The sequence below is a fragment of the Durio zibethinus genome, chromosome 11 (genome assembly GCF_047325235.1).
Source record: "Durio zibethinus cultivar Kanyao isolate XHJ-2024 chromosome 11, ASM4732523v1, whole genome shotgun sequence".
In the NCBI taxonomy this organism is placed as follows: domain Eukaryota; kingdom Viridiplantae; phylum Streptophyta; class Magnoliopsida; order Malvales; family Malvaceae; genus Durio; species Durio zibethinus.
In genome coordinates, this window is record NC_143172.1 from 19,418,551 (window position 1) to 19,443,135 (window position 24,585).

Here is a 24,585-nt window from a genome sequence, read left to right on the forward strand (position 1 = left end):
TTGTTACATTAATCATATCATACAGTTTTGCATCGAGATATTTGCTCAAGGACATTTCTCCCAAGAAGTTTTCATGGATCCCATAGAACTACAGATTTGCTCATCCTCAGTCAGTGTGCCATGTGAGTCGTATAATGAAGTACATGTTTGGTCGAAAGAGGCTCAACAAAAGAACGGAGATTGTTTGCATACCAGTTATATGTCTGAGTTACCCGAAAAAGTGCATTTAGATCTCACACAGAATGATTTAAAAGAGTTAGCTGCTATCTGGGGTCAGTTAAGTGAAGGAAGAAAAGAAAGCTTTTGCAAAAAGTATGGGCAGATTGCATCTCTCATTTCAGTAGTGGTTGATGAACAGCTGGTCAAAGCAGCTATACAGTTTTGGGATCCATCCTATAGATGCTTCACTTTTAATCAGGAAGATTTGGTGCCAACCATCGAGGAGTATTCGATTTTGCTCGGGATAAAATTACAATGTCCAGATAAAGTATTTACCCGAAAGCCAAAATCAGGTTATCGTAAAAAGTTAGCCAAGCTTATGGAGGTTAAAGTAGAAACCATTGATTCCTTTGTGAAGTCTAAAGGTAAACATCTCGGCATTCGTTGGGACTTTCTTCGAAATTTCATTCAGGAGCATTTGGATAATGATCAAGGTATGGATGTGTTTGCTCTAGCATTGTATGGCATGGTAATCTTTCCAAAGACTTTGGGTTACATTGAGATAACTGTGGTAGACTTTTTCGAGCAAATTAAAACCCAAACAATTAATCCCGCTCCAGCAGTCCTAGCCGAAACCATCAGGTCATTGAATTTTTGTCGACGAAATGGGAAAGGTCGATTCATAGGATGTGCATCTCTATTATACGTATGGGTCAGAAGTCATTTCAAATGTGGGAAAAGTGCATTTTCGAAACCATATCTTCGAAATAAAGCACCACTCGAAGAGTTTTGCAAAAGCCAATGGCCGACATTAAAGACTAAGGAAGAATGGGTCCTTTTCTTACGAAGGATTACTGGGGATGAAATCGAATGGATGGTGCCTTGGATGCCTCGTGTGCCCTTGTTGTATCGTGGAGGAAATGAGCCATGGATTCCGTTATTAGGGCTATGGGGTGTTGTAAGTTATGCTCCATTGATGGCACTTAGGCAATTTGGTGCAAAACAGTTTGTTCCTGCTACTCATGGCCTGGTCCAAGTAGAATTCATTTATGGGGAATCAAATCCATCAAGAACTTCGGAGCAGTTGATCCAAGCATGGAAGAGAACACAAAGAATGAGGTTAGGGCCTCTCATCGATAAAGTCACTTCTGATTATCAGATTTGGAAAGCAATGCGGCCTAGAGACATAGTACTCCCTCCTGATGATAGCTCATATCAATTGGTTAATCTTTCAGAAGAGGTGCAATTATCAGAAGTTGAGCTTGTTAAGAAAGAATTAGAAGCTGAAAAAGAAGAAATAAGAAGAAAAAATTTGAGACTTCGTGAAAAAGTAGGGCAATTAAGATATGAAGCGGAGATACAAGGGAGCATATTAGAAAAAGTCATAAAAGAGCGAGATTTGGCTAATAGTGACTTGAAAGATCTACATCAAGAAAATAAGAGGTTACTAGTTACCAAGTCTTACCTTGGCCGACAACGTGAAATGGATAAGCTCCGAGAGGGAATAAACCAATGGAAGGGCAAAGCTCAAGAAAAGCAAGAGGAGACCACCAGAATTTCTCAAGAATGTCAGAATTGGAAGGGATTATACTCTACAACCTCAGCAAGATTGGTGGAATGCCAAAATGAAAAGAAAAGATTAAAAGTCATGCTCGCAGAAGAAAGAAAAAAGCACTTCGAAGTATTGAATGAAAAAGAATCGCTTCACCAGGTGATCCAAGGGTTAGAGCTACAACTGCAAGACACAAAAGTCATATTTCAGCAATGATAGATGAGTGGCATAGAAGGGAAAAAGATTGGATCTTCACATGTGATTCAGAAAGGGATGCTCATATGAGATGGAAGGCAGAAAGTTTAGGGAGGCAACAGTACATAAAGCACTTGACTAATCAAGTTTGCAAGGCAGTGAGGAAAGCATGGGAGATGGTTGAAAAGGTAGAAGCATTAAGAAGAGAAGTCAATCCCATAGGAGAATATGGACAGTGCCCAGTGAACTTTCTAGATGAGGTGAAGGACCATTATGAGCAAGTCAAATGCTTTTATGGATATAACTCTAGGATGATAAATCCTATGTAATAAAAGTTGTATGAGATCAATAAAAATTTCTAATGTTGAAATTCGTTCAAGAACAAATATCTCTCACTTGCATTCATGCATCATATACATCATTTTTCATAAAGTAAAATTTTTAACACATAGCATTCTAATTTTATTTTTTTCTTTTCTTTTTCAAAATAAAAAAATTTTGTGGTAATAAAGGTTCAAGAATAGCTCGCCCATCAAAAATTTCGGCCCAACCTACTCGTCATTCATACAATACCAGGACACAGACAAGAATCATGGAGCAAGAACAGGCCAGTCGATTTGAGAGAATTGAAAAAGCTCAAGAAGAACTAAAAGGAGATCTTAGTATAATAATGGATATGCTCAAGAAACTTGACAAAGGAAAAACAGTGGAAGAAAATCCTAGCTTTCAAGAACGATCGCCAGATATGGTAGATCCTGTCTATCCTCCAGGGTTTGAGCCACGACTGAACCAACCTTCACAAGGAACTAGAGTACCAATTTTTACTCCTGGTGGATATCCTAATCCTTATCCAAGAATGACATCCACACCTGCTCCAGGACAATTTCAGAATTTTGTTAATCCCATTATGATGGAAAAACCACCTGAGCCAATCTTAGTTCCTGATTTAGATGATCCCAAGGAAAGAGAAAAGCTAGGGATGCAGACACCTGAAAAAGTAGAAGATACCAGTGCCCGGGAGAAGATGAAGATATTGGAGGAAAGGCTTAGGGCTGTAGAGGGAATGGATTTTTATGGCTCCACAGATGCAGCTGATCTTTGTTTAGTTCCAGATGTGGTAATTCCACCTAAATTCAAGGTCCCTGAATTTGAAAAATATGATGGTACAAAATGCCCAATGACCCATATCACCATGTATTGTCGAAAGATGGCAGCATATGCTCGAGATGAGAAGTTGTTAATGCACATATTTCAAGATAGTCTTACGGGTTCTGCAGCTAGGTGGTATGTCCAGCTAGATAGGACTCATATTCGTTCTTGGCAAGAGCTTACAAAGGCATTCCTTACACAATATCGGCATGTCACGGATATGGTTCCAGATCGTCTATCTCTTCAAAGCATGGAAAAGAAAGTAACTGAAAACTTTAAGGAGTATGCACAAAGATGGAGAGACGTGGCTGCACAAGTTCAACCCCCTCTCACTGAGAAAGAAACAACTGTTTTATTTGTGAATACCTTGAAAGCACCGTATTATGAAAGATTGATAGGTAATGCAACCAAGAATTTTGTCGATATGGTGATATCCGGTGAGATCATTGAAAATGCCATAAAAAATGGTAAGCTCGATGCGGGAGAGACAAGTGGAGTAAAGAAAGGTGGAGCTCCTAGAAAGAAAGAGAATGAAGCTCCAGCAGTGAACTATATGGGGCAACAATTCAGAGGTTTCACACCTTATCCTACACCAGTATACCAGACCCATTACCCTTCTGTAAACCATGTTACATCCATCCCTCATTCACATCAACCATACCAGTCATTACCACAACCAGCTTATTCACCTCATTTTCAACCATCCTTTCGAACACCCACTTATTCCTATAACCGTCCTGTTGTACCTACAAGACCAGACTGGAGACCTAATAGTAGTCCACGAGCCCCAAGAAATATCCAAGAAAAATTCACTTTCGATCCCATTCCCATGACATATACAGATCTGTATCCTCAACTTGTTGAGAAACATCTGCTTGCTCCTGTTATCATTGAACCTATGAAACCTCCGTTTCCCAAATGGTATGACCCCAATGCACATTGTGATTATCATTATGGGAATCCAGGTCATTCCACTGAGAACTGTACTGCTTTGAAGCGTAAAGTGCAGGGGTTAATCAATGAAGGAGTATTAAATTTTGATACCAGCCAACAAAGGACTCCAAATGTCAATGGAAACCCTCTACCAAATCATACCAAACCATCAATAAATGCTTTGATTGATGGGCAAACAAGTTATGTGAAAAGAAGAATAGAGGAGGTCAAAACTCCTATGGCTAAGGTGTTCGAAGTATTGGTCAAAACTGACATGTTGAAGCCAATAGAACCTCAAAATTACTCTGAAATGATAAACTCAACTGAAAGCTGCACTTATCACAGAGATGTTTTGGGGCATTCTATCGAGAATTGTCACCAATTTCGTCAAGAGGTGCAAAAATTGATGGATGAAGGTCGAATAGAGTTTTACCAAGAGAGAGAAGAGTTGGTGAAAGTGTCTACCATTAATTCAAAGAATAAGTTTGGGCGTAGACCAGTAACTATCTATTATGATGAGAAGCCAACATCGAAGCTAGAAAAACTCGTCTCTCGACCAGTGGTGACAATTAAAGTTCCTGTCTTTTTTTCATATCAGAATGATAAAGCAGTACCTTGGAAGTACGATTATGGTGTCGTAGTCAACCCAGATACTGCTAATATAACGGGTGTAGGAGGCATAACCCGAAGTGGCAGGTGCTATACCCCAGAGGCTCTAGAAAAAGCTAGAAAGGAGAAAGCCAAGGTAAGGGAAGAAAATGAAAGTCAGAGTGATCTTGATGCAACACCAGAAAAAGAATGTCAGAAGCCAGTATCTGAAAGTGAAGTAGGTGAATTTTTGAAGCTAATAAAACATAGTGAGTATAGCGTGGTAGAACAGCTTAACAAGATGCCAGCTAGAATTTCGCTATTGTCATTATTGCTCAATTCAGAGTCACACCGTAATGCTTTACTGAAGGTGCTAAATCAAGCATATGTGTCTCACAATGCTTCTGTTGAATATGTGGAACAGCTTGTTGGTAATCTGACGATTTCAAACTATATCTCTTTCAATGATGAAGAGATTCCTCCTGAGGGTAGAGGAAGCATCAGGGCTCTTCACATTACTGTGAAATGTAAAAGTCATATAATGGCTAAGGTTTTGATTGATAATGGCTCATCCATCAATGTTATGCCTGCGGCTACTCTGGCAAAACTCCCTGTTGATGGATCTTATATGAAATCTAGTCATATGATAGTGAGAGCTTTTGATGGAACCAGAAGAGAAGTGTTGAGAGATATAGAAGTGCCACTGCAGATTGGCCCATGTACTTTCAACGTGAAATTTCAAGTCATGGACATCTCTCCTTCATATAGTTGTTTATTGGGTAGACCGTGGATCCATATGGCAGGTGCTGTCCCATCCTCATTACATCAAAAAGTCAAATTCATTGTTGAAGGGAAGCTAACATGTGTGGCAGGAGAAGAAGATTTATTGGTAACTCAACCGATAAATACTCCTTATGTGGAATCGGCAGATGAAGCTTTAGAATGCTCTTATAGATCTTTCGAGATTACCAATGCAACATATATAGCTGAAGGATCTAAATTGTATTCGTCACACTTATCTACGACTACTAAAATGGTAGTCAGACAGCTTACCAAGATGGGATGGCAACCTGAAGCCGGACTTGGGAAGAACCTGCAAGGAATCACGAAGCCATCGGCCATATATGAAAAGAGAGACAGGTTTGGCTTGGGATATAAGCCAACAAGAGGGGATAAAGTAAGAATGGGGAATGAGAAAAGATATAAGAGGATAGCTAATCTTAAGGGATATGAACCAGAGTCAGAACCCATAGTCATTCCATATCTCTATGATTCTTTTCACTCGGGAGGATACATTTATTCAGATTTACCGGGAGCCTCAAGTGCAGGATTCATGGAAAAATTTTCAGAGCTGGCCATTCAAATGATGGATGGAGAAAAGAAGAGTCGAAGTGAAGAGCTGTTCGTGTACCCTTGTCCTTCAGATTTTGAGCTGGATAATTGGAAAGTTACGGAGCTGCCTATTGTTTTTAAAGCTTTGGAAAAGTAATGTGAAACTTTAAATCCCTAATTACTTTCTACGAGTATTAGGAGATCTTTTATGGTGTGTTTATGTTTGTCATTTTAATAAAAGACTTAGAAGATGCATCCACATTTCTTCTATTATCTTCATTTTACCTTTCATTCTTTTCTTTCCTACATTTTCTTGCCATTCCATTTTTGTGTGCCAATATTTTCTTCATCTTACCCTTTTGCAGGGTCCCAAACAATGAACATGAAGATAATCATGGCAATAATCTCGGATATGATTTTGAAAATTTAATTCATGTTGATGAACTTGATAATGAGGAAGATTCAGATAACTACACACTGCCTCTTGATTTGTTAAAATTAATAGAACATGAAGATAAGCCAATTGAACCCCACCAAGAAATTACTGAATCAGTAAATTTGGGAGATGGTGAGAATAAAAGGGAGGTCAAAATTGGTACATCTCTTTTACCAGTTGAAAGAAAGAAGCTAGAAGAATTACTCCGAGAATATGTAGATGTGTTCGCGTGGACTTACCAGGATATGCCAGGACTCAGCACTGATATTGTAGAGCACAAGTTACCTTTAAAATCAGGATGTAAGCCGATGCAGCAAAAGCTAAGGCGCATGAAACCAGAGATGCTACTGAAAATTAAAGAGGAAGTGAAGAAACAATTCGATGTTGGATTTTTAGAAGTGGCAAAATATCCTGAATGGGTAGCCAACATAGTGCCAGTTCCTAAGAAGGATGGAAAAGTGAGAATGTGTGTCGATTATCGAGATCTAAATAGAGCAAGTCCCAAGGATAACTTTCCTTTACCTCACATCGATACTCTAGTGGATAATACTGCTAGGCACTTCACATTTTCCTTTATGGATGGTTTCTCAGGCTATAATCAGATCAAGATGGCTCGAGATGATATGGAGAAAACTACATTTGTGACCATGTGGGGAACATTCTGTTACAAAGTCATGCCTTTTGGGTTGAAAAATGCTGGTGCTACTTATCAAAGAGCAATGGTGACTCTTTTTCATGACATGATGCATAAAGAGATAGAAGTGTATGTGGATGATATGATTGTAAAATCTCGTGAAGGAGAGGATCATATAGTCAATCTCAAAAAGCTGTTCGACAGGTTGAGAAGATTTCAGTTGAAGTTGAATCCTGCCAAATGTACATTTGGAGCCAAATCAGGAAAACTATTGGGCTTTGTAGTCAGTGAAAAAGGAATCGAAGTGGACCCGGATAAGATACAAGCCATCCAAAACTTATCTCCTCCTCATACTTCAAAAGAAGTGCGAGGCTTCTTAGGGAGATTAAATTATATTGCTCGCTTCATCTCTCAACTCACTTATAAGTGTGATCCTATTTTCAAGCTTCTCAGAAAACATGATCCTGGAGAATGGAATGATGAGTGCCAAGAAGCTTTTGATAAGATCAAAGAATACTTGTCAAATCCACCTGTGTTGGTGCCACCAATGCCAAGAAAACCTTTGATTTTGTACTTAACAGTGCATAAAAATTCAATGGGATGTGTGCTGGGGCAAAGAGATGAAACTGATAAGAAAGAACGAGCAATTTACTACTTGAGTAAGAAGTTCACTGATTATGAGTCAAAGTATTCACCATTAGAGAAAATGTGTTGTGCATTAACCTGGACAGCTCGAAGGCTTAGACAATACATGCTTTATCACACTACTTGGCTCATAGTAAAACTGGATCCTATTAAGTATATCTTCGAAAAGCCCTCATTAACAGGAAGAATAGCACGGTGGCAAGTTATGCTTTCAGAATATGATATCATTTATGTGGCTCAAAAAGCTATTAAAGGGAGTGCAATAGCTGAATTCCTTGCTGATCGTACAGCCGAAGATTATGAGCCAATGAAATTAGATTTTCCTGATGAGGATGTGATGGCCATTGAAGAAAATAAACCTGTTGAAAAATCATGGAGGATGTATTTTGATGGAGCTGCTAATGCTTTGGGTCATGGTATTGGGGCAATTTTGATATCTCCTGATGGACATTATTACCCCATCACAGCCAGATTAAATTTTAATTGCACAAACAATGTGGCTGAATATGAGGCCTGTGTTATGGGTCTACAAGCAGCAATTGAAAAAAAGATCAAAGTGTTAGATGTGTTTGGAGATTCAGCTTTAGTCATCTATCAGTTACGAGGTGAATGGGAGATAAGAGACTCTAAGCTGATTCAGTACCATAAATATATCTCTGAGTTGGTTAAGCAATTTAAAGAAGTTCAATTTGAGCATCTACCTAGAGAGGAAAACCAAATTGCTGATGCACTGGCTACTCTAGCTGCAATGGTCAAAATAGATGCAAATACTGAAATCCAACCCATCAAGCTGGATGTGAAAGATGTTCCAGCACATTGCTCAGGTGTTGAAAAAAAAATTGATGGGAAGCCATGGTATCATGATATCATGCAATACATTAAAAACCAGCAATACCCAGAACATGCAACTGAAAATGATAAGAGGACTATCAGAAGATTGGCTATGAGTTTCTTCATTGATGGAGATATCCTTTACAAAAGAGGTCGAGATCAAGTGCTCTTAAGATGTGTAAATGCAGCTGAAGCAAAAAAGATTATTGAAGAAGTGCATGATGGAGTTTGTGGGGCACATGCAAATGGTCATATGATGGCTAGACAAATTATGAGGGCTGGCTATTATTGGTTGACAATAGAGAGAGACTGTATTGATTATGCTAAGAGATGTCATAAATGTCAGATTTATGCTGACAAGATTCATGCTCCGCCATCAACATTACATGTTCTAGCTCCACCTTGGCCGTTCTCTATGTGGGGCATGGATGTTATTGGTCCCATCACTCCAAAAGCTTCGAATGGGCATAGATTCATTTTTGTAATTATTGATTACTTCACCAAATGGGTAGAAGCTGCATCATATGCTAGCGTGACCCGATCTGTGGTATGTAAGTTCATGAAAAGAGAGATAATATGCAGATATGGACTTCCGGAGACAATTATTTCTGATAATGCCAAAAACTTGAACAACAAAATGATGAATGAAGTATGCACTCAGTTCAAGATCCGTCATCGTAATTTGGCACCATATCGTCCGAAGATGAATGGGGCAGTGGAGGCTGCGAACAAGAATATCAAAAGAATCCTGGAGAAAATGACTGAAACTTACAAAGATTGGCATGAGAAATTGCCTTTTGCCTTGCATGCTTATAGAACATCAGTCAGAACGTCTACTGGAGCCACACCGTTCTCTTTGGTATATGGTATGGAAGCTGTACTACCAGTCGAAGTGGAAATTCCCTCACTTAGAGTCTTGATGGAGGTAGAGTTAGAGGAAGCAGAATGGGTTCGAAATCGCTACGAGCAGTTAAACCTCATCGAAGAGAAAAGATTGTCAGCACTTTGTCATGGTCAATTATATCAAAAGAGGATGATGAGAGCACATGATAAGAAAACTCATCCCCGTTGCTTCAGGGAAGGAGACTTAGTGCTAAAAAGATTTTTTCCAAATCAACATGATAATCGGGGGAAATGGACACCAAATTGGGAAGGCCCGTATGTGGTGAAAAAGGCCTTTTCTGGTGGGGCATTGATTTTGGCAGAAATGGACGGAGGTGATTTACCTACCCCAATAAATTCAGATGTTGTGAAGAAATATTTTGCTTAAAAAAAAAAAAAAAAAAGAAAAAATGATGACTTATCTAAGTTGAAAACCTGAAAAGGCGGCTTAGATGTGAAGCAAAAGCATCATCAAGAAAAGATCCCATAATGCAGGGGCAAGTGTAGTTTGACGAACTCTGAATAATCAAGAAAGTCATCTGATTTAGTTTTAGAGAAAGAATCTGAGAATATTTTGTTCATGATTATCTTGTGATCATTCTTTTGACACCTTTATTTCAACTCAAACACTTTGACATACACTTGTTATCAACCATAGGAAATACATTATCCTTCATTTGAAACTAATGCCTATCCTTTCCTTTATCCTTATTTGATATTTTTTGTCCATCAGAGAAATGTGATTGCATTTTATTTGTCTTGAACTTAAAATGATGAAAAGAAAAACAAATATGAAAGATCTCAGCATTACTTTTAAAGTTGACAAAGGCAAATGAAAAAGGATGAGAAAAGCATGACAAGACATTGATGTTGCAGACTTTTGAAGAAAAAACTATTATGGTCAGATGTTGAAGACAGATTGGTCATATAAGAATTCGGATAAAAGAAGTCAAAAGCGAGAGATTTTGAGAAGCTTTTTACTACAATGAACGATTTTGATTGCATTACATGCATTGCATCATGAGCACTCAGTACATGCATCCATGAGAAGTTGTAACAAAGATAAAAATTTTCCTTCTCTTAAAAAAAAAAAAAAAAAAAAAAAGATTTTGGTAAAGACAATGACCAAACAAAGGAAGAGAGAAATTTACTTGTTCAAAGATGAAAACTCAAATTTGAAAACAGATGAAAATTTTAAAGTTGTTGAGCCTCTGCTGAGAGGAGCTTTTTTCAAGAGAGAATTTTTAAAGTTGTGGAGCCTCTGTTGAGAGGAGCTTTTTCAGATAAGATTTTTAAAGTTGTGGAGCCTCTATTGAGAGGAGCTTTTCCAAGATAAGATTTTTAAAGTTGTTGAGCCTCTGCTGAGAGGAGCTTTTCCAAGAGAGAATTTTTAAAGTTGTTGAGCCTCTGCTGAGAGGAGCTTTTCCAAGATGAATTTTAAAGTTGTTGAGCCTCTGCTGAGAGGAGCTTTTTCCAAGAGAGAATTTTTAAAGTTGTTGAGCCTCTGCTGAGAGGAGCTTTTCCAAGATGAATTTTAAAGTTGTTGAGCCTCTGCTGGGAGGAGCTTTTTCCAAGAGAGATTTTTAAAGTTGTTGAGCCTCTGCTGAGAGGAGCTTTTTTCAAGAGAGATTTTTAAAAGTTGTTGAGCCTCTGCTGAGAGGAGCTTTTTCCAAGATGAATTTTTAAAGTTGTTGAGCCTCTGCTGAGAGGAGCTTTTTCAGATAAGATTTTTTTAAAGTTGTTGAGCCTCTGCTGAGAGGAGCTTTTTCAAGATGAAAATTTTAAAGTTGTGGAGCCTTTGTTGAGAGGAGTTTTTTCAAATAAGATTTTCAGATGAGATTTTAAAGTTGTTGAGCCTCTGCTGAGAACAGAGGAGCTTTTACAAGATGAAAATTTTAAAGTTGTGGAGCCTCTGTTGAGAGGAGCTTTTTCAAATAAAATTTTCAGATGAGATTTTAAAGTTGTTAAACCTCTGCTGAGAGGAGCCCTTTCAAAAATAAAAAAATAAAAAAAAATCAAATCATGATTTATCTTCGGACAAAATCGTTGTCTTTGTCTTTGCCCTATTCTTGATTCTCAGTAATGTGCAAAGAGGGGCAGCTGTAGATACCGGTTTTGTCCGGATCTACTGTTTTATTTTAATAATAATAATATTTAACAAAACAAACAAAAAAACAAAAAATAAACAAACAAAAGAAACAGAAATAAAACAAAAGTCAAGGGGTTGGTACGGCGCCGAACTGGTCCGACCAACTACCCGATCAACCTCCCGACAAGCCACCAATCACGGACGGTAGGTATGATTTTTCAGTTGAAAAATGAGATTCGAATCCTAGAAAATCTGAGATTTGAATCCCAACAAGCTCTATAAATAGAGCTTGTAAACTAGACTAAAAAAGAACGAAAAAAAAAGAAAAGAAGAAGGCAGCTTCTGTAAAAAAAAAATTCTGCAAAAACACAAAAAAAAAAAAAAAACAACAGTCCCCTGGAACGGGGAACCCAGCGCCAGAAAGCCACCTGAAAAAAAAAAGAGAGAGATCAGCAGATTCAAAGAAAAAAAAAAAAAGAAAAAAAGAGAGACCGAAACTTTGAGCCCCGATCTACGTCGATCAGGGCTGTTTCCGGTAAAAAGGACACCGGATCTGGAAAGATCGCGTCGAAGAGAACTTCCAGAAGAATTTTCACCTTTCCCGATCATCGGAAACCACCGTCCAAGACTGCCGGCGGCGAGCCAGACGGCGGCCGGCACAGTGCTCCGGCAACCGACCGACGACCTTTCCCCCAGAGCTCTCTCTCTCCCTCTCTCCTTTTTTTTTCTGAAACAGAAGCCAAATGAACCAAAAAAAAAAAATCTTCAGCTATATATAGTAAAGCAAAATCTCAAAACGACGTCGTTTAGATAAAGACCCAAAACGACGCCGTTTCAGCCAAGGAGGATCCGCGCGTCAACCCGCGACCCGACCCGGGGTCCGCGCACCCGACCCGCGACCCGCTGCCTTTATCATCTCTGACCGGTCTGACTGGACCGAACCGAACCGCCGGACCAAACCAACCAGATCGAACTGAACCGCCGGACCGAACCAACCAGACCGAATCGAACCGCCGAACTGAACCAGGAGTTGACCGGACCGTTGACCGGTCCGGTTCAGGTAAAAAAAAATTTTTTTTTTTTTGAATTTTTCTTATTTTTTAAGTGTTATTTTGTTAATATTTATGCATATTAAAATATCTATATTTGTTAGACTAATTAATGAAATTGTGGTTAAATAATTTTTTATATAATTATGTTATTTTTTAGAATAAACTTTAAAAACAATAACATAAAAAATAAATTTAATAATAATACTAAAGTAGTAAAAAAATGAAAGAAAAAGGAAATTTTTATCCGACGATGAGATTCAAAGGTATTCCGAGTAGTGATGCCTACGAAATCTCTAGGTGAGAAGATTTTTTTAAAATACTACCAGCGTATTGGAGTATTTATAAAAAAATTTTCAATACAGTAAAGATTTTCTTTTTTAAAAAAATAATAAATAAAAATTGATTAATAAATTAAAATATAACTAATAAAAAATAAGAGAAGAGGAAATTTTTATCCGATGATGAGATTCAAAGGTATTCCGAGTAGTGATGCCTACGAAATCTCTAGGTGAGAAGATTTTTTTTAAGTACTACCAGCGTATTGGAGTATTTATAAAAAAATTTCAATACAGTAAAGATTTTTTTTTTTTTTTAAAATAATAAATAAAAATTGATTAATAAATAAAAAATATAAGTAATAAAAATAAGAAGAAAATAAATTTAATCCAATGATGAGATTCTAAAAGTATTCCGAGTAGAGATGCTTTAAGAAATCTCTAGGTGAGAAGATTTTTTGTAAAATATTACCAGCGTATTGGAATATTTATAGAAAATCTTCAATATGATTAAATTCCTTTTTTCTTCAAAATTTTAATTAAAATTAATAAAATTAATAAAATAATTAATAAAATTTTTGAATGAGAATAAAATGTGTGCATAAACACGAAAATATTTTGCATGGCATGCATAACATAATTTCTTACGAAAAGTAAATTTAGACCTCCAAAGATGAGATTCTAAAAGTATTCCGAGTAGAGATGCTTTAAGAAATCTCTAGGTGAGAAAGAGTTCTTTTAATGTTACCAACGTACTGGAACATTTTAAGAATTATTTCAATAAAAAGGTTTTGATTTATTTTTCTCGAGAATAATTTTAATAAATAAAAATCAAAGAAATTATTTTTTGAATACTGAAAATAAGACTGTTTGTATCAAAATCAAAGGATAACACGTTGTTAATTGGTACCGTTTTTTAACGGGCGTTGTGGGGGTGCTAATCCTTCCCCACGCGTAATCGACTCCCGAACCCAGACTGTTTCGCAGACCGTAAAATTATCTTTTTAATAAATTTTAATTAATTTTAAGATTTCATTAAAAGGATATGTTTTAATAGGTGGCCAATCGCACCTAGCCAAAAAAGATTGGTGGCGACTCCGTTATTTTTTATTTCGTTTCCAAATTCGTCGGGCGGACACAAAACCGTTACGACAGCTTGGCGACTCCGCTGGGGACGCATTTTGTTTTTGAGAGTCAAGCCAAAATTAACTACTTGTTATCCTTAAATTTTGATTTAAATAGTCTTAATCAAATTCTTAATTTTTTATTCTTCATTTTTAGTAAAACAAAACAAAACCAAACAAATCAAAAATAAAAAGCAAAAAAATTCACACACATTTCTCTTATTATGCCTCTTATGTTTTATTTTTTGTATATATATTGCTTTCAATAAATTAGGATATATTTGCACACAATGGCACGATGCATCTCATACATGAGCTCTATACCCGGGCTTCATCCTTTATAGAAGGAAGTAAAGTACCTATTGCTCTCGTGAGGTGATAACCTCCGCAATGGCAAGCGAAATACTTCCACTCGAATTGAACCCTTTCCGTTAGTAGCCTGTAATGGGTGAGGATCGGGATGCCTTACTAGTCCAATATGGACGACAGTGAGGAATAATTTGGGAACCTTTAGACCCTGTCAATCCAAACCCAGCTTATAATAAGCCTAGGAAACCAGCCTTATGTAGAGCTCCATCCACTTTCTTGTAAAAAATATCCAAGAATAAAAGTTGTGTATAACACAAAACAAAACAAAACAAACAAAAAAATCTCTAAAAAAAAAAAACAAATTTTTTTTAAAATCACATCCTCACACTAACTCAATTTTGTTACATTAATCATATCATACAGTTTTGCATCGAGATATTTGCTCAAGGACATTTCTCCCAAGAAGTTTTCATGGATCCCATAGAACTACAGATTTGCTCATCCTCAGTCAGTGTGCCATGTGAGTCGTATAATGAAGTACATGTTTGGTCGAAAGAGGCTCAACAAAAGAACGGAGATTGTTTGCATACCAGTTATATGTCTGAGTTACCCGAAAAAGTGCATTTAGATCTCACACAGAATGATTTAAAAGAGTTAGCTGCTATCTGGGGTCAGTTAAGTGAAGGAAGAAAAGAAAGCTTTTGCAAAAAGTATGGGCAGATTGCATCTCTCATTTCAGTAGTGGTTGATGAACAGCTGGTCAAAGCAGCTATACAGTTTTGGGATCCATCCTATAGATGCTTCACTTTTAATCAGGAAGATTTGGTGCCAACCATCGAGGAGTATTCGATTTTGCTCGGGATAAAATTACAATGTCCAGATAAAGTATTTACCCGAAAGCCAAAATCAGGTTATCGTAAAAAGTTAGCCAAGCTTATGGAGGTTAAAGTAGAAACCATTGATTCCTTTGTGAAGTCTAAAGGTAAACATCTCGGCATTCGTTGGGACTTTCTTCGAAATTTCATTCAGGAGCATTTGGATAATGATCAAGGTATGGATGTGTTTGCTCTAGCATTGTATGGCATGGTAATCTTTCCAAAGACTTTGGGTTACATTGAGATAACTGTGGTAGACTTTTTCGAGCAAATTAAAACCCAAACAATTAATCCCGCTCCAGCAGTCCTAGCCGAAACCATCAGGTCATTGAATTTTTGTCGACGAAATGGGAAAGGTCGATTCATAGGATGTGCATCTCTATTATACGTATGGGTCAGAAGTCATTTCAAATGTGGGAAAAGTGCATTTTCGAAACCATATCTTCGAAATAAAGCACCACTCGAAGAGTTTTGCAAAAGCCAATGGCCGACATTAAAGACTAAGGAAGAATGGGTCCTTTTCTTACGAAGGATTACTGGGGATGAAATCGAATGGATGGTGCCTTGGATGCCTCGTGTGCCCTTGTTGTATCGTGGAGGAAATGAGCCATGGATTCCGTTATTAGGGCTATGGGGTGTTGTAAGTTATGCTCCATTGATGGCACTTAGGCAATTTGGTGCAAAACAGTTTGTTCCTGCTACTCATGGCCTGGTCCAAGTAGAATTCATTTATGGGGAATCAAATCCATCAAGAACTTCGGAGCAGTTGATCCAAGCATGGAAGAGAACACAAAGAATGAGGTTAGGGCCTCTCATCGATAAAGTCACTTCTGATTATCAGATTTGGAAAGCAATGCGGCCTAGAGACATAGTACTCCCTCCTGATGATAGCTCATATCAATTGGTTAATCTTTCAGAAGAGGTGCAATTATCAGAAGTTGAGCTTGTTAAGAAAGAATTAGAAGCTGAAAAAGAAGAAATAAGAAGAAAAAATTTGAGACTTCGTGAAAAAGTAGGGCAATTAAGATATGAAGCGGAGATACAAGGGAGCATATTAGAAAAAGTCATAAAAGAGCGAGATTTGGCTAATAGTGACTTGAAAGATCTACATCAAGAAAATAAGAGGTTACTAGTTACCAAGTCTTACCTTGGCCGACAACGTGAAATGGATAAGCTCCGAGAGGGAATAAACCAATGGAAGGGCAAAGCTCAAGAAAAGCAAGAGGAGACCACCAGAATTTCTCAAGAATGTCAGAATTGGAAGGGATTATACTCTACAACCTCAGCAAGATTGGTGGAATGCCAAAATGAAAAGAAAAGATTAAAAGTCATGCTCGCAGAAGAAAGAAAAAAGCACTTCGAAGTATTGAATGAAAAAGAATCGCTTCACCAGGTGATCCAAGGGTTAGAGCTACAACTGCAAGACACAAAAGTCATATTTCAGCAATGATAGATGAGTGGCATAGAAGGGAAAAAGATTGGATCTTCACATGTGATTCAGAAAGGGATGCTCATATGAGATGGAAGGCAGAAAGTTTAGGGAGGCAACAGTACATAAAGCACTTGACTAATCAAGTTTGCAAGGCAGTGAGGAAAGCATGGGAGATGGTTGAAAAGGTAGAAGCATTAAGAAGAGAAGTCAATCCCATAGGAGAATATGGACAGTGCCCAGTGAACTTTCTAGATGAGGTGAAGGACCATTATGAGCAAGTCAAATGCTTTTATGGATATAACTCTAGGATGATAAATCCTATGTAATAAAAGTTGTATGAGATCAATAAAAATTTCTAATGTTGAAATTCGTTCAAGAACAAATATCTCTCACTTGCATTCATGCATCATATACATCATTTTTCATAAAGTAAAATTTTTAACACATAGCATTCTAATTTTATTTTTTTCTTTTCTTTTTCAAAATAAAAAAATTTTGTGGTAATAAAGGTTCAAGAATAGCTCGCCCATCAAAAATTTCGGCCCAACCTACTCGTCATTCATACAATACCAGGACACAGACAAGAATCATGGAGCAAGAACAGGCCAGTCGATTTGAGAGAATTGAAAAAGCTCAAGAAGAACTAAAAGGAGATCTTAGTATAATAATGGATATGCTCAAGAAACTTGACAAAGGAAAAACAGTGGAAGAAAATCCTAGCTTTCAAGAACGATCGCCAGATATGGTAGATCCTGTCTATCCTCCAGGGTTTGAGCCACGACTGAACCAACCTTCACAAGGAACTAGAGTACCAATTTTTACTCCTGGTGGATATCCTAATCCTTATCCAAGAATGACATCCACACCTGCTCCAGGACAATTTCAGAATTTTGTTAATCCCATTATGATGGAAAAACCACCTGAGCCAATCTTAGTTCCTGATTTAGATGATCCCAAGGAAAGAGAAAAGCTAGGGATGCAGACACCTGAAAAAGTAGAAGATACCAGTGCCCGGGAGAAGATGAAGATATTGGAGGAAAGGCTTAGGGCTGTAGAGGGAATGGATTTTTATGGCTCCACAGATGCAGCTGATCTTTGTTTAGTTCCAGATGTGGTAATTCCACCTAAATTCAAGGTCCCTGAATTTGAAAAATATGATGGTACAAAATGCCCAATGACCCATATCACCATGTATTGTCGAAAGATGGCAGCATATGCTCGAGATGAGAAGTTGTTAATGCACATATTTCAAGATAGTCTTACGGGTTCTGCAGCTAGGTGGTATGTCCAGCTAGATAGGACTCATATTCGTTCTTGGCAAGAGCTTACAAAGGCATTCCTTACACAATATCGGCATGTCACGGATATGGTTCCAGATCGTCTATCTCTTCAAAGCATGGAAAAGAAAGTAACTGAAAACTTTAAGGAGTATGCACAAAGATGGAGAGACGTGGCTGCACAAGTTCAACCCCCTCTCACTGAGAAAGAAACAACTGTTTTATTTGTGAATACCTTGAAAGCACCGTATTATGAAAGATTGATAGGTAATGCAACCAAGAATTTTGTCGATATGGTGATATCCGGTGAGATCATTGAAAATGCCATAAAAAATGGTAAGCTCGATGCGGGAGAGACAAGTGGAGTAAAGAAAGGTGGAGCTCCTAGAAAGAAAGAGAATGAAGCTCCAGCAGTGAACTATATGGGGCAACAATTCAGAGGTTTCACACCTTATCCTACACCAGTATACCAGACCCATTACCCTTCTGTAAACCATGTTACATCCATCCCTCATTCACATCAACCATACCAGTCATTACCACAACCAGCTTATTCACCTCATTTTCAACCATCCTTTCGAACACCCACTTATTCCTATAACCGTCCTGTTGTACCTACAAGACCAGACTGGAGACCTAATAGTAGTCCACGAGCCCCAAGAAATATCCAAGAAAAATTCACTTTCGATCCCATTCCCATGACATATACAGATCTGTATCCTCAACTTGTTGAGAAACATCTGCTTGCTCCTGTTATCATTGAACCTATGAAACCTCCGTTTCCCAAATGGTATGACCCCAATGCACATTGTGATTATCATTATGGGAATCCAGGTCATTCCACTGAGAACTGTACTGCTTTGAAGCGTAAAGTGCAGGGGTTAATCAATGAAGGAGTATTAAATTTTGATACCAGCCAACAAAGGACTCCAAATGTCAATGGAAACCCTCTACCAAATCATACCAAACCATCAATAAATGCTTTGATTGATGGGCAAACAAGTTATGTGAAAAGAAGAATAGAGGAGGTCAAAACTCCTATGGCTAAGGTGTTCGAAGTATTGGTCAAAACTGACATGTTGAAGCCAATAGAACCTCAAAATTACTCTGAAATGATAAACTCAACTGAAAGCTGCACTTATCACAGAGATGTTTTGGGGCATTCTATCGAGAATTGTCACCAATTTCGTCAAGAGGTGCAAAAATTGATGGATGAAAGTCGAATAGAGTTTTACCAAGAGAGAGAAGAGTTGGTGAAAGTGTCTACCATTAATTCAAAGAATAAGTTTGGGCGTAGACCAGTAACTATCTATTATGATGAGAAGCCAACATCGAAGCTAGAAAAACTCGTCTCTCGACCAGTGGTGACAATTAAAGTTCCTGCCTTTTTTTCATATCAGAATGATAAAGCAGTACCTTGGAAGTACGATTATGGTGTCGTAGTCAACCCAGATACTGCTAATATAACGGGTGTAGGAGGCATAACCCGAAGTGGCAGGTGCTATACCCCAGAGGCTCTAGAAAAAGCTAGAAAGGAGAAAGCCAAGGTAAGGGAAGAAAATGAAAGTCAGAGTGATCTTGATGCAACACCAGAAAAAGAATGTCAGAAGCCAGTATCTGAGAGTGAAGTAGGTGAATTTTTGAAGCTAATAAAACATAGTGAGTATAGCGTGGTAGAACAGCTTAACAAGATGCCAGCTAGAATTTCGCTATTGTCATTATTGCTCAATTCAGAGTCACACCGTAATGCTTTACTGAAGGTGCTAAATCAAGCATATGTGTCTCACAATGCTTCTGTTGAATATGTGGAACAGCTTGTTGGTAATCTGACGATTTCAAACTATATCTCTTTCAATGATGAAGAGATTCCTCCTGAGGGTAGAGGAAGCATCAGGGCTCTTCACATTACTGTGAAATGTAAAAGTCATATAATGGCTAAGGTTTTGATTGATAATGGCTCATCCATCAATGTTATGCCTGCGGCTACTCTGGCAAAACTCCCTGTTGATGGATCTTATATGAAATCTAGTCATATGATAGTGAGAGCTTTTGATGGAACCAGAAGAGAAGTGTTGAGAGATATAGAAGTGCCACTGCAGATTGGCCCATGTACTTTCAACGTGAAATTTCAAGTCATGGACATCTCTCCTTCATATAGTTGTTTATTGGGTAGACCGTGGATCCATATGGCAGGTGCTGTCCCATCCTCATTACATCAAAAAGTCAAATTCATTGTTGAAGGGAAGCTAACATGTGTGGCAGGAGAAGAAGATTTATTGGTAACTCAACCGATAAATACTCCTTATGTGGAATCGGCAGATGAAGCTTTAGAATGCTCTTATAGATCTTTCGAGATTACCAATGCAACATATATAGCTGAAGGATCTAAATTGTATTCGTCACACTTATCTACGACTACTAAAATGGTAGTCAGACAGCTTACCAAGATGGGATGGCAACCTGAAGCCGGACTTGAGAAGAACCTGCAAGGAATCACGAAGCCATCGGCCATATATGAAAAGAGAGACAGGTTTGGCTTGGGATATAAGCCAACAAGAGGGGATAAAGTAAGAATGGGGAATGAGAAAAGATATAAGAGGATAGCTAATCTTAAGGGATATGAACCAGAGTCAGAACCCATAGTCATTCCATATCTCTATGATTCTTTTCACTCGGGAGGATACATTTATTCAGATTTACCGGGAGCCTCAAGTGCAGGATTCATGAAAAAATTTTCAGAGCTGGCCATTCAAATGATGGATGGAGAAAAGAAGAGTCGAAGTGAAGAGCTGTTCGTGTACCCTTGTCCTTCAGATTTTGAGCTGGATAATTGGAAAGTTACGGAGCTGCCTATTGTTTTTAAAGCTTTGGAAAAGTAATGTGAAACTTTAAATCCCTAATTACTTTCTACGAGTATTAGGAGATCTTTTATGGTGTGTTTATGTTTGTCATTTTAATAAAAGACTTAGAAGATGCATCCACATTTCTTCTATTATCTTCATTTTACCTTTCATTCTTTTCTTTCCTACATTTTCTTGCCATTCCATTTTTGTGTGCCAATATTTTCTTCATCTTACCCTTTTGCAGGGTCCCAAACAATGAACATGAAGATAATCATGGCAATAATCTCGGATATGATTTTGAAAATTTAATTCATGTTGATGAACTTGATAATGAGGAAGATTCAGATAACTACACACTGCCTCTTGATTTGTTAAAATTAATAGAACATGAAGATAAGCCAATTGAACCCCACCAAAAAATTACTGAATCAGTAAATTTGGGAGATGGTGAGAATAAAAGGGAGGTCAAAATTGGTACATCTCTTTTACCAGTTGAAAGAAAGAAGCTAGAAGAATTACTCCGAGAATATGTAGATGTGTTCGCGTGGACTTACCAGGATATGCCAGGACTCAGCACTGATATTGTAGAGCACAAGTTACCTTTAAAATCAGGATGTAAGCCGATGCAGCAAAAGCTAAGGCGCATGAAACCAGAGATGCTACTGAAAATTAAAGAGGAAGTGAAGAAACAATTCGATGTTGGATTTTTAGAAGTGGCAAAATATCCTGAATGGGTAGCCAACATAGTGCCAGTTCCTAAGAAGGATGGAAAAGTGAGAATGTGTGTCGATTATCGAGATCTAAATAGAGCAAGTCCCAAGGATAACTTTCCTTTACCTCACATCGATACTCTAGTGGATAATACTGCTAGGCACTTCACATTTTCCTTTATGGATGGTTTCTCAGGCTATAATCAGATCAAGATGGCTCGAGATGATATGGAGAAAACTACATTTGTGACCATGTGGGGAACATTCTGTTACAAAGTCATGCCTTTTGGGTTGAAAAATGCTGGTGCTACTTATCAAAGAGCAATGGTGACTCTTTTTCATGACATGATGCATAAAGAGATAGAAGTGTATGTGGATGATATGATTGTAAAATCTCGTGAAGGAGAGGATCATATAGTCAATCTCAAAAAGCTGTTCGACAGGTTGAGAAGATTTCAGTTGAAGTTGAATCCTGCCAAATGTACATTTGGAGCCAAATCAGGAAAACTATTGGGCTTTGTAGTCAGTGAAAAAGGAATCGAAGTGGACCCGGATAAGATACAAGCCATCCAAAACTTATCTCCTCCTCATACTTCAAAAGAAGTGCGAGGCTTCTTAGGGAGATTAAATTATATTGCTCGCTTCATCTCTCAACTCACTTATAAGTGTGATCCTATTTTCAAGCTTCTCAGAAAACATGATCCTGGAGAATGGAATGATGAGTGCCAAGAAGCTTTTGATAAGATCAAAGAATACTTGTCAAATCCACCTGTGTTGGTGCCACCAATGCCAAGAAAACCTTTGATTTTGTACTTAACAGTGCATAAAAATTCAATGGGATGTGTGCTGGGGCAAAGAGATGAAACTGATAAGAAAGAACGAGCAATTTACTACTTGAGTAAGAAGTTCACTGATTATGAGTCAAAGTATTCACCATTAGAGAAAATGTGTTGTGCATTAACCTGGACAGCTCGAAGGCTTAGACAATACATGCTTTATCACACTACTTGGCTCATAGTAAAACTGGATCCTATTAAGTATATCTTCGAAAAGCCCTCATTAACAGGAAGAATAGCACGGTGGCAAGTTATGCTTTCAGAATATGATATCATTTATGTGGCTCAAAAAGCTATTAAAGGGAGTGCAATAGCTGAATTCCTTGCTGATCGTACAGCCGAAGATTATGAGCCAATGAAATTAGATTTTCCTGATGAGGATGTGATGGCCATTGAAGAAAATAAACCTGTTGAAAAATCATGGAGGATGTATTTTGATGGAGCTGCTAATGCTTTGGGTCATGGTATTGGGGCAATTTTGATATCTCCTGATGGACATTATTACCCCATCACAGCCAGATTAAATTTTAATTGCACAAACAATGTGGCTGAATATGAGGCCTGTGTTATGGGTCTACAAGCAGCAATTGAAAAAAAGATCAAAGTGTTAGATGTGTTTGGAGATTCAGCTTTAGTCATCTATCAGTTACGAGGTGAATGGGAGATAAGAGACTCTAAGCTGATTCAGTACCATAAATATATCTCTGAGTTGGTTAAGCAATTTAAAGAAGTTCAATTTGAGCATCTACCTAGAGAGGAAAACCAAATTGCTGATGCACTGGCTACTCTAGCTGCAATGGTCAAAATAGATGCAAATACTGAAATCCAACCCATCAAGCTGGATGTGAAAGATGTTCCAGCACATTGCTCAGGTGTTGAAAAAAAAATTGATGGGAAGCCATGGTATCATGATATCATGCAATACATTAAAAACCAGCAATACCCAGAACATGCAACTGAAAATGATAAGAGGACTATCAGAAGATTGGCTATGAGTTTCTTCATTGATGGAGATATCCTTTACAAAAGAGGTCGAGATCAAGTGCTCTTAAGATGTGTAAATGCAGCTGAAGCAAAAAAGATTATTGAAGAAGTGCATGATGGAGTTTGTGGGGCACATGCAAATGGTCATATGATGGCTAGACAAATTATGAGGGCTGGCTATTATTGGTTGACAATAGAGAGAGACTGTATTGATTATGCTAAGAGATGTCATAAATGTCAGATTTATGCTGACAAGATTCATGCTCCGCCATCAACATTACATGTTCTAGCTCCACCTTGGCCGTTCTCTATGTGGGGCATGGATGTTATTGGTCCCATCACTCCAAAAGCTTCGAATGGGCATAGATTCATTTTTGTAATTATTGATTACTTCACCAAATGGGTAGAAGCTGCATCATATGCTAGCGTGACCCGATCTGTGGTATGTAAGTTCATGAAAAGAGAGATAATATGCAGATATGGACTTCCGGAGACAATTATTTCTGATAATGCCAAAAACTTGAACAACAAAATGATGAATGAAGTATGCACTCAGTTCAAGATCCGTCATCGTAATTTGGCACCATATCGTCCGAAGATGAATGGGGCAGTGGAGGCTGCGAACAAGAATATCAAAAGAATCCTGGAGAAAACGACTGAAACTTACAAAGATTGGCATGAGAAATTGCCTTTTGCCTTGCATGCTTATAGAACATCAGTCAGAACGTCTACTGGAGCCACACCGTTCTCTTTGGTATATGGTATGGAAGCTGTACTACCAGTCGAAGTGGAAATTCCCTCACTTAGAGTCTTGATGGAGGTAGAGTTAGAGGAAGCAGAATGGGTTCGAAATCGCTACGAGCAGTTAAACCTCATCGAAGAGAAAAGATTGTCAGCACTTTGTCATGGTCAATTATATCAAAAGAGGATGATGAGAGCACATGATAAGAAAACTCATCCCCGTTGCTTCAGGGAAGGAGACTTAGTGCTAAAAAGATTTTTTCCAAATCAACATGATAATCGGGGGAAATGGACACCAAATTGGGAAGGCCCGTATGTGGTGAAAAAGGCCTTTTCTGGTGGGGCATTGATTTTGGCAGAAATGGACGGAGGTGATTTACCTACCCCAATAAATTCAGATGTTGTGAAGAAATATTTTGCTTAAAAAAAAAAAAAAAAAAGAAAAAATGATGACTTATCTAAGTTGAAAACCTGAAAAGGCGGCTTAGATGTGAAGCAAAAGCATCATCAAGAAAAGATCCCATAATGCAGGGGCAAGTGTAGTTTGACGAACTCTGAATAATCAAGAAAGTCATCTGATTTAGTTTTAGAGAAAGAATCTGAGAATATTTTGTTCATGATTATCTTGTGATCATTCTTTTGACACCTTTATTTCAACTCAAACACTTTGACATACACTTGTTATCAACCATAGGAAATACA

The 24,585-nt window shown here is 37.9% G+C and overlaps 2 protein-coding genes across 2 annotated transcripts; both read left to right on the plus strand.

Moving 5' to 3' along the window:
- The first annotated feature begins 2,576 nt into the window (after positions 1-2,576).
- Positions 2,577-9,741, plus strand: LOC149516175 (uncharacterized). The gene is made up of 5 exons (XM_089768729.1): positions 2,577-4,337; positions 4,587-4,665; positions 4,780-5,926; positions 6,052-6,061; positions 6,122-9,741. The coding sequence occupies exons 1-5, from the start codon at positions 2,577-2,579 to the stop codon at positions 9,722-9,724; spliced, it is 6,600 nt and encodes a 2,199-aa protein (XP_089624855.1). The 3' UTR covers positions 9,725-9,741.
- Positions 9,742-17,159: 7,418 nt separating this feature from the next.
- On the plus strand, positions 17,160-24,310 carry LOC149516176 (uncharacterized). The gene is made up of 5 exons (XM_089768730.1): positions 17,160-18,920; positions 19,170-19,295; positions 19,443-20,153; positions 20,464-20,481; positions 20,705-24,310. Exons 1-5 carry the CDS (start codon positions 17,160-17,162, stop codon positions 24,305-24,307), a joined length of 6,219 nt encoding a protein of 2,072 aa, XP_089624856.1. The 3' UTR covers positions 24,308-24,310.
- Positions 24,311-24,585: the final 275 nt, after the last annotated feature.

Coding starts and splice junctions, on each gene's coding strand:
- LOC149516175 (XM_089768729.1), top strand. CDS start 2,577: ATGGATATGCTCAAGAAACTTGACAAAGGAAAAACAGTGGAAGAAAAT. Junction 4,338..4,586: donor GCTGCACTTATCACAGAGAT/GTTTTGGGGCAT, acceptor TTTTCATATCAG/AATGATAAAGCAGTACCTTG. Junction 4,666..4,779: donor TAATATAACGGGTGTAGGAG/GCATAACCCGAA, acceptor ATGCAACACCAG/AAAAAGAATGTCAGAAGCCA.
- LOC149516176 (XM_089768730.1), top strand. CDS start 17,160: ATGGATATGCTCAAGAAACTTGACAAAGGAAAAACAGTGGAAGAAAAT. Junction 18,921..19,169: donor GCTGCACTTATCACAGAGAT/GTTTTGGGGCAT, acceptor TTTTCATATCAG/AATGATAAAGCAGTACCTTG. Junction 19,296..19,442: donor CCCCAGAGGCTCTAGAAAAA/GCTAGAAAGGAG, acceptor GAGTATAGCGTG/GTAGAACAGCTTAACAAGAT.